The following is an 11,997-nucleotide window of genomic DNA, read 5'->3' on the forward strand; positions in this document are numbered from 1 at the left end:
ATATCTATCTCCTGAGGAATTTTGTGGCAAGAACCCTATGTTGGGCAGGAAGAGTCCGACAGTAATAGTTACTGGAAGCAGACATGTGATTGTATGCACTGTACCTGCTTTAGTCATCTCTTACCCTGCCATATTAATAACAAATTCAATAAAATTCAACATTTTGTAAAGAAACTTAAGGAAGGTTGTTGTATTTGGTTGCAGTCAACTCAGATCAAATATTTAGTTCCCCTCTTAGCAGAGTTCACGTACCTGGCATAAACCAGGGTCCAATTTCATGGATCTGCTTACCGCAAAATTCCGTAATTGCAGTGCCCTACTGTACGGCGCTATAAGCAAGGACTGTTGGATTAGCGCCTTATAAATTTCTCGATTGATTGATTGATTGATATGGGCTGTAAGTTAAAGCACAAAACTTGGCTGTAACCAGAGCCATTAAATTGGGCCCAATGCAACAGAATCCTCTATTGCGTTTTGATGCATTTTTAAGATAGCATACTGCGATATTTGTAGCTTCAAGTGCTAGCAGGGTGCATAGAAAACACAGGTCTGATGAAAGTTCATGTTGTCAGCCAGTATTTAAAGGCATAGCCTACCATTTCCCATCAAATTGTAAGTGTAAGTACATATCACAAGGGTTTACAGCTCTAAGCACACTCTCACTTCAATTTATGATTGATTCAGTCCCGTTGTCAAGTTTGCTGAGAGAGATTTAGATTAATGCAATGTACTACTTGACAATTAATCATAATCACCGTCTCCCTAGGGTTTTGATACTTCTTGTAGATCAAGGCTTTTGGCCATGACATGAACCCCCTCTTATTGTGAATGAAGATGTATACAAGTAATATAATTTGCCTACAGTAGTTTCAGTTTCATTGGTCATCAATTTTTGGAGAAAACAATGTTAATTTTACAAGCATTGTTATCAGGAGCCGCGTAAATCTGTTTCACATGCTAAAATAATTGTTGACTCACTGAGACAAACATTATTTTTGCAAAATTGTTTGACTCATTTCTCAAAAAAAACTACAGCACCTCAGCAGTGTTGAAAAGCATCCCTATTGAGTATGAAATATGGACTGGTAAGTGAAACGACAAGCTATATGATAACTGGTCCTGCTGACTGGCCACTGAAAAAGTTGAGGGCAAATCCAGAGTTTTTATTGATAAACCAATCCTCTAAATTATTGTATTTTTTTTTTAAAGGAACACGTTGCCTTGGATCGGACGAGTTGGTCTATAAAAAGCCTTTGTAACTGTTTTTTATGAAATGTATAGGTAGAAAGATGTTGTAAAAGTAGAATAACAATGATCTACATAAAAATGCCTCGAAATTGCGTGATTTTCCTTTTACCTCGTCGACTAACACGACGGCCATTTATGGGAGTCAAGTTTTTGACTCCATTTAATGAGCGACCGTGTTATTTCGCAAAGTAAAAGGAAAGCCACGCAATTTTGAGGCAAACTTGTGTGGTTCATTGTATTCTACTTTTAAAACATCTTTCCAATCATATGCATTTTATAACAAACGGTTACAAATGCTTTTTATAGACCAACTCGTTCGATCCAAGACAACGTGTTCCTTTAAGTTAGGCAGCTTGGTATTTGAGCTACCCTCACAGTATCATCATTTTGATCTGTAGCATCATGTAGTTATGAATGGGGAACTTCATCAGCGTGTCAACATAAATTGTTTTTTGGTTTGAGTACTCTAATGTTTAATTGCAGCTACTGTGAAGTTCATCGCGGGAGTATAGTTCATATCAACTCCTAGAAGTAGAACTATGAGGTTCGTTCCGCTGTATTGTGTTCAAACAACAAAACTTCCTGAAGTTAAATGACGATAAGACCAAGTTCCTTTTATTTGGGTCACGTCAACAGTTAACTAAGGTTTCAGTGCCATACATCTCCATCGGTGATGCTCGGATAGCTCCCTCGCTGAAAGCTCGGAACTTAGGGGTTATTTTTGATTCATCGATGACACTTCAGCCACACATCAACAACATTGTTCGTTTATCATCATATCACATCAGGAATATAGGTAAGATTCGCAAGTACTTGGACAAAAGTGCCACTGAAAAGGTCATTCACGCATTTGTTACTTCTCGTCTTGACAACGGCAATGCTCTTCTCTACACAGTCTTCCTAACAACCAGATTTCCCGACTTCAACGGCTCCAAAATACTGCTGCCCGCATTGTGACACTGTCTAGAAAATCCTGTTCTATCACCCCCATTCTGAAACAACTACACTGGCTCCCTATCTCTCAACGAATCATCTTCAAGCTGATGCTCATTGTCCACAAAGCTCTAAATGGCAAGGCTCCCCACTATATTTCTGAACTGCTTCAAGTTTACACCCCATCAAGGAATCTTCGATCAAGTTCCATACTTCTCCTCATTGAACCCAAGTCTCGACACTCATGGGGTGACAGGTCTTTTTCTCTAGCCGCGCCACGCATCCGAAACTCTCTACCACTTAGTCTTCGATCTTGTCTTTGTACCGCAAAATTCAAGTCTCTTCTCAAAACTTATCTTATGTCACAGGTTTTCAATGACTAATTTTGTTGTGTCTGTTTTTCTTTGTGTTGTGTTTTTGTTTTGTTTTGGTTTACTGCGCCTTGAACACCCAGCAGGGTGGATATGTGCGCATTACAAGTCTTATTATTATTATTATTATAAATGCACCAACCTCATACCAGGCCTGTATATACTTCCTTTTTGAAAGGGCAAGGGCACCAGAAGGCATTTTCTCCATGATGAAGGGCACCCTTTGAGCTGTAAATTTCTGCTGGAGTATTTCAAGGGCACCAAGGCAATGATCAGGGAGCATGGTCAGGAAATCACCTTCACTACCTTCGTGAAGTATCCCTGTCAGTCATAGGTGATAACATACAGTTGTAATAATTCCTATTCAATTTTGTGAGTGTGACAGTCACGAAAACACACCAACAAATCTTGCTTGAAACCAGATCTCGCCACTTGATGTGTTCTTTGTATTCACAGTGAGCTCAAAGTCAAGATTGTTCCAGTTGCAAAAAAATATGAACTCTCAATATCATTCACAATGCAAATAATTAATAGATCTGCTTCATATGTTGTTCAAAAACAAGTAAAAGGCTGAGCAACTTCCACTTAAATAACACAAAAACCGGTGGTTATCGTGGACGGACTGGCAGCGTTGCGCCAGGCATACCAACATATACGGGTATGCTGCATGCAATGCTGGTCAACGATAACCAGCGATTCATTAAACGGCCGATTTATGTCATCAGACAGACTGAAAGAATACTGTTTTAATTTTTCATTGGAACAGCCTGAACACTACCCCCACTACAAATAGTTCACATGATGTTGTTGTGTTGAAGTTTGTATTGTCAAGTAATCAGCATGCGCAGCGCATTCTTCATGCATTGCATGTCATTTATTTTTTAAACAAATATTTATTTGCTTCTGAAAGAAAAACACTTTAATGTTTATTAAAGTTAAACACTAAAGAATACCACAATCACATAAACAGAATGGCATAAAACATACATTGCACCATGGGGGCTATCTCCCTACATGAAAAATGAATACTCACACTTCCAGAATTCGGTCTCCCTTCGACACACCGGCTTTTTCGGCCGCCCCTCCCTCCAACACGGCGCTGACATGTTGCAGGGGGGCGTACAGCTCGCCGTTGATACTCTTCAGTTGTCCCCCTTCGCTGACCTGACCCCTCACGTTAAACCCAAAGCCGGTGTCACTCTTCGAGATGGTGACAACCCGGGGTTTGTTGGCTTGCAGCGCCATGGGTGAGCGCTCCGAAGCGCTCGATCCATCCTCGTCGTCCGCCATGTTCACGTACACATGTCAAGTTGACGATTTCCTCAAAACTAAATTAAAGGGTAAGCTCCGGAGGTAGTGGCAACGTCTCTCGTATTTTTGTGTGCAAACTACCTGATATTATCAAGTGCATTTACCGTATGTGACCTCTACGAGCACGCTATACGGGTGACAATTATTGGCTGTGCTGAATTGAAGCAGCAAACTGCAGGAATATTTCGAGTTTAAGGTTCAGAGTTCTCCATTGATTGAGTGCATGCAGGAAATTATATCAGCACAATGGGGGGGAGGCGGACGTTTTCAAGTCATGTGACTTGAACACTGCTGGCACGACTTCATCTCTAGAGGGCGGCCTTCTAAAAAAACAAGCGCACGTGCACAAAATCTGGCTGTTGCTGTTCGATCGTGAAAGTGATCGTGACTGCTTTAGTGCAACAAGCGGGGGAGCTCATCTCACTTAGAGCCCGGCACTAGGATCCAGGTACGATTTAGCATGGAGGTATGCAACCGCCTACCTGTATATATTATAGAAGCTCCTTCAATAGACTCATTCAAAACTAGGCTAGATAAAATCCAAAATGACCACTTTCATAAGGGGAGCTCACCACTAATTTGTGTCCACCTGCAACTTATCCTGTGAGGGTTTGTTGCAGTATTCGACAGATAGACACAGAATGGATCTACCTCCATGGAATTAATTTAGACACTAAACCTGCAGAAATGTATCTGCAAATTACTTTGTGGTATATCTCAATCAAGGAACGCAATTTCATCAGGTCAGCAATTGAATGAATTGACAGGGGGCTGGTCATCTCGCCACCTAGCAAGCTCGCCACCAACAAAGTCGCCACCTGCAAAGTCGCCCCCTAACCGGCTCGCCCCGAGTTGTTACAAAGTCGCGCCCTGACAATGTCGCCCCCCTAGCAAAGTCGCCCCCTGACAATGTCGCCCCCAGCCAATGTCGCCCCCTAGCAAAGTCGCCCCCAGAAAATAGTTAAGGGTTAGGGTTAGGGTTAGGGTTAGGGTAAGGGTTAGGTTTAGACCTTCCACAAGCACATTACTTCATACGGAATTTTTTCTGAAAATGTTTTAACTATATTTTTTTACCAAAATTATTGTAGCCTTAATTATTTTCCGAATAACATCTGGGGGCGACTTTGCTAGGGGGGGCGTCATTGGCTGGGGGCGACATTGTCAGGGGGCGACATTGCTAGGGGGCGACATTGTTTGGGGGTGACATTGCCAGGGGCCGACTTTGTTTCAACCCGGGGCGAGCCGGGTAGGGGGCGACTTTGCAGGGGGCGACTTTGTTGGTGGCGAGCTTGTCAGGTGGCGAGATGACTGGCATTCGAATTGACACTGCAGCTGCTGCTGTGTAACACTCTGATTCTGACACTCAAAATTGTTTGAACCAAACTTTATTAACTTTTTAACATTTTACAAAAGGGTACAGGGCCTGTTCAAATCCAATTACTGTATTTGTATCCTGGGACTCCTGAGAAGCAGAGTAGGGGTGGGCGCGGACTACTCCTAGAACTATTTCGGTTTCGTCCGGCTATTGTCTCGAAACCAAAATAGTTCTAGCTAGGAGTAGGCGGGGACTTGTCCTAGTTGTAGTAGAAGTAGACTCACTAATGAGAGGTTCGTTTCGCTATCATCTCATGTGGAGACGATATCGGAACGAACCTCATAATTCTAAGAGTAAAAAGCGGGGACTGTGTCGCACTTCAGTTTCTTTTCTTTTAAAGTTATAACTTGTTTTAAATAATCCTTCTAAAAATGTCAAAGTTATAGGCCTACAATGCAAGGGATGTAGGAATTCCATGGATATCTGCCTAAGTTTAATTTGAAATTCAATATAATGTTTTGTTTGATCAAAGATGAAGCAGGAGATGGACTGTCCTGAAGAAGAAGAGAATGGCCACAGAGCGTTAATTATCGAACCATTCTACGGAGGATCGCACAAACAGTTGATCGATGTACTGATGGAGAGGGTGCCCTCCTGCGTGAAGTATACACTGCCTGCCAAGAAATGGCACTGGAAGGCGAGGACGTCTGCTCTCCATTTTGCGCAGATTGTGCCGAGAAATCAATCTTATAAGTAGGTTAATACAGTTAGTTGCAATAATTGTAACCCTCCATCCTCCTGAGCTAAGGGTAACGATTATCGCCACAATGAAACAGTCATCTGTCTACTTTTAGAAACTATTCCAAGTTGAGTGGTTCTTGTCCTAGAACAATGAGATTACTTCCGCTATCGCCTCCACGGTAGCAGAGACGATATCAGATCAAACCTCACAGTTCTGGGAGTAGGCTAATACTTGTGTAGTGCCCGATTGGAAACTTGCCCAATAAGGATAACAATTGTCCCTATTCAAAGAAACCTTTGCGTGACCATGAGTGACCCTTTTCAGCCCAAACACTTTCCCCAAACAAGACCTTAGGCCCCCTTTACCATTGAGATGTTCTCACAAAATGTTTCTAATAATTATTTGGGTTTTGAACAAAGATTTACCCAGCCAGTTTCCCCCTTACTTGATAATAATTATTTCTGTTTACATATTTTTCAGGGTTCTTTTTGCAAGTAGCGTCTTGAATCTTGCCGAGTTGGTGGCCCTTAGGGCGGATCTTGCCGGTGTTCATAAAGTCTTGTACTTCCATGAGAATCAGCTGATTTATCCCATCAGGAAACAACAGGATCGGGACTTCCAGTTTGGCTACAATCAGATCATATCATGGTGAGCTGAGGGCATTTGGCTCTATGGTGGGAGGGGGTCATTGTGATTGATGTTAATGCATAAGCCTTTTTGAGATATGGCGGACACACAATGCTACAACACTATAAGGTTTGGGTAAATTTGTGCATATTGACCATAGAAATAGAACGTGTGTTATTCAGTGAAGTGCGCATTTTAGGCGACGCGGGAGTTTACACGTAAACCTAATGACCACCAACATGGTGAGCGTGGCATAAGTCGCGCCGCGTGTGACGCGCGTTTCACGTCCGCCATACCTCAAAAAGGCTTATTGGCATGAAATAGTGCATGTTTGTGTAAGGTTTAGAAAGGAATTGTTTGAAGGACACTGCACCGTGCTTGGGCTCTGTACTCATTTTTTTAAATTTTGACATTTTCAGAAAATGCAAGTGTCAAAATTTATAAAAATTATTACCGAGCCCCAGTAACTGAAAGTTTTAAAAGAATTTTTCTCCCATATGACATCACCAGAGGAAAAATGTACACACGCTGTTCAGTATAATTTTCAAGCCCATGTTTTAGCACAGTGGTTGTGAATACTCAAACAGCCACTGGATTGTCAATTGCCAAGCATGGCTTCCTGTCAACAAGGTTTCTCCTTGCCTAAAGCACCTTTCCAATAAAGTCATCAAAAGGTATCTGTTGGTATCTTATAGGTTACATTTATGTTTTTTGGGGTTTTAAATTTTCAGTCTTGTTGCAGACACGGTTCTCTTCAATTCTCGCTACAACATGGAATCCTTCTTATCATCCATTGAATCCTTCCTTGGTGTGATCCCGGTACCAGACTATAGGTTAAAGGGCACTGCTTCCCAGATCCGACCCAAGTGCAGAGTCTTGTACTTTCCTCTTGAGCTACCAAGTTTGGAGAATCTTTCTTGTAATCACGTTGGAGGATGTAGACAAAGTTCAGTCCTCGGCTCGAATGATTCAAAGATTGGTGAGGACCCAACTAGGGCCAGCGATTCCTCCTCATCTGGAAGACTCTCCGAAGATTGTCTAAGAACTGGCGAGATGGTAAGCCATGATGCAGGGTCTGGCGACGACGAGTCTAAGACACAATCTTCAAGGGATGATTTAGAAAATGTCTCACTGAAGTTGCTTGATAAGAGTAGTCAGGCTGGAATGGATGGCTCCGAGGGCAAAGATGGAGACAGTCACTCTAAGGAGGCGAATGAGCAAACTGGTGACTGCAATCGTCATGTATCACCAGGAGAGGGATGTCCTGATCTGAAGTCGACGTCTCAGCATCCTCTTCACATACTATGGGCTCACAGATGGTACAGTGCTTATTTGTTTTTTTAAACCCATACAGAACTCCAACTGCCTCTAGCTACCGGGCAATCTCGGTGGTCTAGTTGGTAAAGACACTGCTCTAGAATTGCCAAGGTCGTGGATTCAAATCCTTTCCGAGTAATGTCTATGAATTTTTACCCAGAACTCAGAAAAGTATCGAGGATACAGTGCTAACACATACATCTGTGTAAGGGTATAAAACCGAATCATGTTCTTTATTCCTGATGCAAATTTGTCATCTATTAAAAAAAACCTCAATCTCAAATTCCTTAATAGGTAGCCATTTGATTTAAATATTGTCTGGTACAATGATGTGCTCGATCACAAGATATATTTGAATTACTCGGACTCCAGAGACAGTTGCTTTGTCACATGATTTGGGGCAAGCTTTTGCAAAGCTTGTCAAATCTAATCCATGTATTATTCTAACTATGTCTTCACCTTGATTAATTGTTTGCAGGGAACACGACAAAAACCCTGACCTATTTTTCCACACCGTGATGAAACTCCACGACTTGGGCCTGGATTTCAGACTCTCCGTGCTGGGAGAAAAATTCTCTGAAGTACCCGGTAACTCAAATACCATTGTTGAATCTTTTTTTTAAACTCCAGGAATGCTTCAATTTATCATTTGCAATTATAGAGATGCTGCGGCATGAGAGTCTGTCGTCAATACTTTATACCATATTCATTGTGAAATCAATAGTTAGCTTGGTAGGATTTCAACATACAACCCCGTGAATGAAAGCCCTGCAGTCTAACCACTTGACCAAAAGGTTGGGTATGGGTCATAACTTCCATATAATTCTTGTTCCTACCGTAGACGTCTTTAGTGAAACTCAGCCCAAGCTCATGGACCACATCATCAACTGGGGTTATCTCCCCAGCAAGGTGGAGTATTACAAAGTGCTACTGGCTGCTGATGTTGCTGTGTCGACGGCAAACCACGAGTTCTTTGGAGTTGCAATGTGAGTTTGAAGTGAGGGGTGGGGGGGGTGCATGAATGTAGTCAACATTTTGTAGATTTTGTGAGAGATGTCAGGATCCAACCAGGGGCCAATTTCATAGCGATGAATAATGGTAAGCAACTTTACGTGCTAACTGTATCAGAACAAAATTGATTTGGTGTGAGCATATTTCACGGGTTAGCAAGGAAGTTTGGCAGCCAGCTTGCACATTTATCCTGACTTTGCATTTTCATACAGTAAGTCCATACTTTGATAGTGCACAGGGTTTTTCCATACTGTTATTACACTACAACCTGTTTCGCTAGAATCACACATGGCCACTTGTTGTTATTTCGTGTTTTAAAATGTACAGGTTGGAAGCAGTGCATTGTGGGTGCTATCCACTCTGCCCGAATCGACTAGTGTACCCAGAAATATTTCCACGTAAGTTCATTTGTGTTGGCTTTGCTCTCATTTTCAAGAACAAATCGAGTAACAAAATGCAGGGGAATTTAAGATTTTTATCTGAAATCATAATTTTTTTGGCTGCCTGGTTGCCTAGGTCAGTTATTTTCTTTAGGCTTAAAAGAATCCTGCTCTTTTGATTTGCATCTCTAGTGTTTTAGGATACACCACTCATTCTTTCCTGACAGCATTATGATCTGGAACAATCTCCCTGAAGGCCTAATCGACTGCCTATCTCTTGCTAGTTTTAAGCGGGATGTAGTCAGTCCAGCGGCCGATTTCACGAAGCGCTGGGATTAATCCTAACTCGAGTTAGGACGGGTAACCCGTCCTAACTTAGGATGGGTTCAAGTCGTCCTACGAATTTGGATACGGAACTGAACCCGTCCTAAGTCCTAAGATTGATCCTAAGTTAGGAAGAGTTTGGTGAAATCGACGGCTGCTCCTCTAAGCCAGCCTGTACCTTCCTCCCCTTTAAGTTTTAATGGTCCATTTCTCATAATAAATCGTATTGTTTGCTGTACTTGGCTGTTCTTATTCCACAGAGGAATACCTGTACTCTACACCACAACAGCTGTTCAAAAGACTGAGGGAGTTTTGTAGACACCCTCATCTTATAAGAAAACATATTCTCAAGGTTTGTGTGCATATAAGTTGTGATTTTTTGAAGCCTAGTTTGAAGCCTAGTAAGGAAAGCACATCTTTTCTAAATACCGGTAACTGGTTTCAAGAAGGCCAGTTTTATGTTTACACAATAAAGCAATGTGCACACTACACAGGAATGTAGCTTGCACAGAGTGGGCACGCCTACGCATTCAAACGAAGGAAAAAGTCACAACGAGGACGTCCTCGATTCGATTTCGTGTACAAAACCAATGGGAGAACAAAGAGAAGTCCTCGGTTGGCACCATAAACATGGCTGTGTGTGCAAACATACCCAAAACTTAAACCCATTTTGACACAATCATCATCCATATTGTTTTTTTGCTACAGTGCGATATCTCAAAGTTTAGCTGGGAGAAATTAAGATGCGATTACCTGTCACTATTGGACCCAACGTCATTGATCAACCGAGAAGAAACTCCCCACAGTGAAGTGGCAACAGCGGCTATCCCCTCCGAAGCAGCTCAAGTTTCATCTCTATCACTCAGCTGACAATAAAACTCAAAGAAAAAGGGTGGCACATCAACCCCCCCCCCCCCCCCCCCTCCAAAAACAAAATCTCAGTTCGTGACCAAATCTGGTCCATCGGATAAAGCACCCGGGTTGAAGAGGTCATCCAGAAGAGGATTACCGGAAGATAATGAAATTCTTTACGCCACTGCGGCGCAACTTCATCAAGTGTGTACGAGGAGTTACCAGTCCCACAATCTGAAGAAACGCCTGAAGAAAATATTCCCCACACTCATAATTCAGAGGTCACATGCTAAAAATACAAGCGACTTGGTTGACAGCCACTCACTTGCCCCATAGGACCTGGTGGAGACAGTAGTTGACACTGCAAATCTTAACACACTCTTCACTGCATTTATAGCTATACCACGTAATGAAGAATCCACCTGTCACTCCACTTAAAGTTCACTTGCGGAATGCCTCCCCACTCCTCAACAAGTTTCAAATACATGGACAACTTCCTAAAAGAACTAGGTATTTACAATGTAGCTAATATGAGGTACCATGAAAAAAGTACCCTCTCCAAACTTAGAATGTCAAACTTATTTTATGCATTTTTTTATTGGTTATAAAAAAAATTTTTTTTTTAAATATCAGGTTGAAACAAAAATTGTTTCTTTATTTTATTGCCGTGGAGTAGATCTCGCCAGGGGTTAGGAAATCTGCCAGGACTACTTTCGCTCAGTGGATCGAGGGGACTTCTCGTTATTAACTGCACTGCCACAGAGCGAGTTCTTAAAATGATCTCGGTGTTTTCACTAGCTTGTTTAAGTCTCGAATTCCCAAAAAAAATGTTTAGCTAAAAGCTTTGAATTTTTCTCCTAAGTTTGAGCCCTGCTAGAGGGAGTCGCATTCTAGACTGGTTGAAAGAAGGAAAATAAAAGACACAGAACCATCTCCTGAATCATCAATGCTTTTATTATTAACAATACCAATATGTTTAATATTCTACACATTCTTGTCATAACCCAAGGTTTGTACATAGGACTTCCCAAAAAAATAACACAAAACTTTAACGGAGAACTTTTGATTAACAAACTCAGCTCACTCCTTTAAGAAACAAAAACTAATAATCTGCAAATTTAGCAATATCAGGTAACTACCGTATTTGCTTTCGGTTAGAATTGTACGATGGCTTCTCAAATGAACCATTGGCCAATTGTGAAAGCTTTGAAGGTAGCGTCAGAGATAGGTTAATACTCCAAAATTAATTAATTACCATAACAACTTACGTGATGAGAAGCACTGCAGCTGATGATAGTTTAAAGGCAGTGGACAATAATGGTAATTACTCAAAATAATTATTAGCATAAAACCTTACTTGGTAACAAGTAATGGGGAGAGGTTGATGGCATAAAACATTGTGAGAAACGGCTCCCTCTGAAGTGGAGTAGTTTTCAAAAAAGAAGTAATTTTCCACGAATTTGATTTCGAGACCTCAAGTTTAGAATTTGAGGTCCCGAAATCAAACATCTGAAAGCACACAACTTTGTGTGACACGAGTGTTTTTTTCTTTCATAGTTATCTCGC

At 41.6% G+C, this 11,997-nt stretch overlaps 2 protein-coding genes across 3 annotated transcripts in view; one reads left to right on the top strand and one right to left on the bottom strand.

The window, feature by feature from the left end:
- The window catches only part of LOC117295673 (sorting nexin-27-like), a 69,884-nt gene extending 66,042 nt beyond the window's left edge, over window positions 1–3,842 (bottom strand). Inside the window, exon 1 of the mRNA XM_033778385.1 lies at window positions 3,586–3,842. Within this exon, the coding sequence (XP_033634276.1) occupies window positions 3,586–3,842 (257 nt within the window). The remainder of the gene's footprint in view (window positions 1–3,585) is intronic.
- Window positions 3,843–4,125: 283 nt separating this feature from the next.
- LOC117296050 (glycosyltransferase-like domain-containing protein 1) lies at window positions 4,126–10,501 on the top strand. 2 transcript variants are annotated; one of them, XM_033778912.1, is made up of 9 exons: window positions 4,126–4,329; window positions 5,711–5,931; window positions 6,401–6,568; window positions 7,279–7,866; window positions 8,343–8,452; window positions 8,706–8,850; window positions 9,203–9,273; window positions 9,840–9,931; window positions 10,288–10,501. In XM_033778912.1, the coding sequence occupies exons 1-9, from the start codon at window positions 4,324–4,326 to the stop codon at window positions 10,447–10,449; spliced, it is 1,563 nt and encodes a 520-aa protein (XP_033634803.1). In that variant the 5' UTR covers window positions 4,126–4,323; the 3' UTR covers window positions 10,450–10,501. The 2 variants fall into 2 exon arrangements, with proteins under 2 accessions (XP_033634803.1, XP_033634804.1); XM_033778913.1 differs by having other exon boundaries at window positions 4,126–4,311.
- Window positions 10,502–11,997: the final 1,496 nt, after the last annotated feature.

The sequence above is a fragment of the Asterias rubens genome, chromosome 10 (assembly GCF_902459465.1).
Source record: "Asterias rubens chromosome 10, eAstRub1.3, whole genome shotgun sequence".
In the NCBI taxonomy this organism is placed as follows: Eukaryota; Metazoa; Echinodermata; class Asteroidea; order Forcipulatida; family Asteriidae; genus Asterias; species Asterias rubens.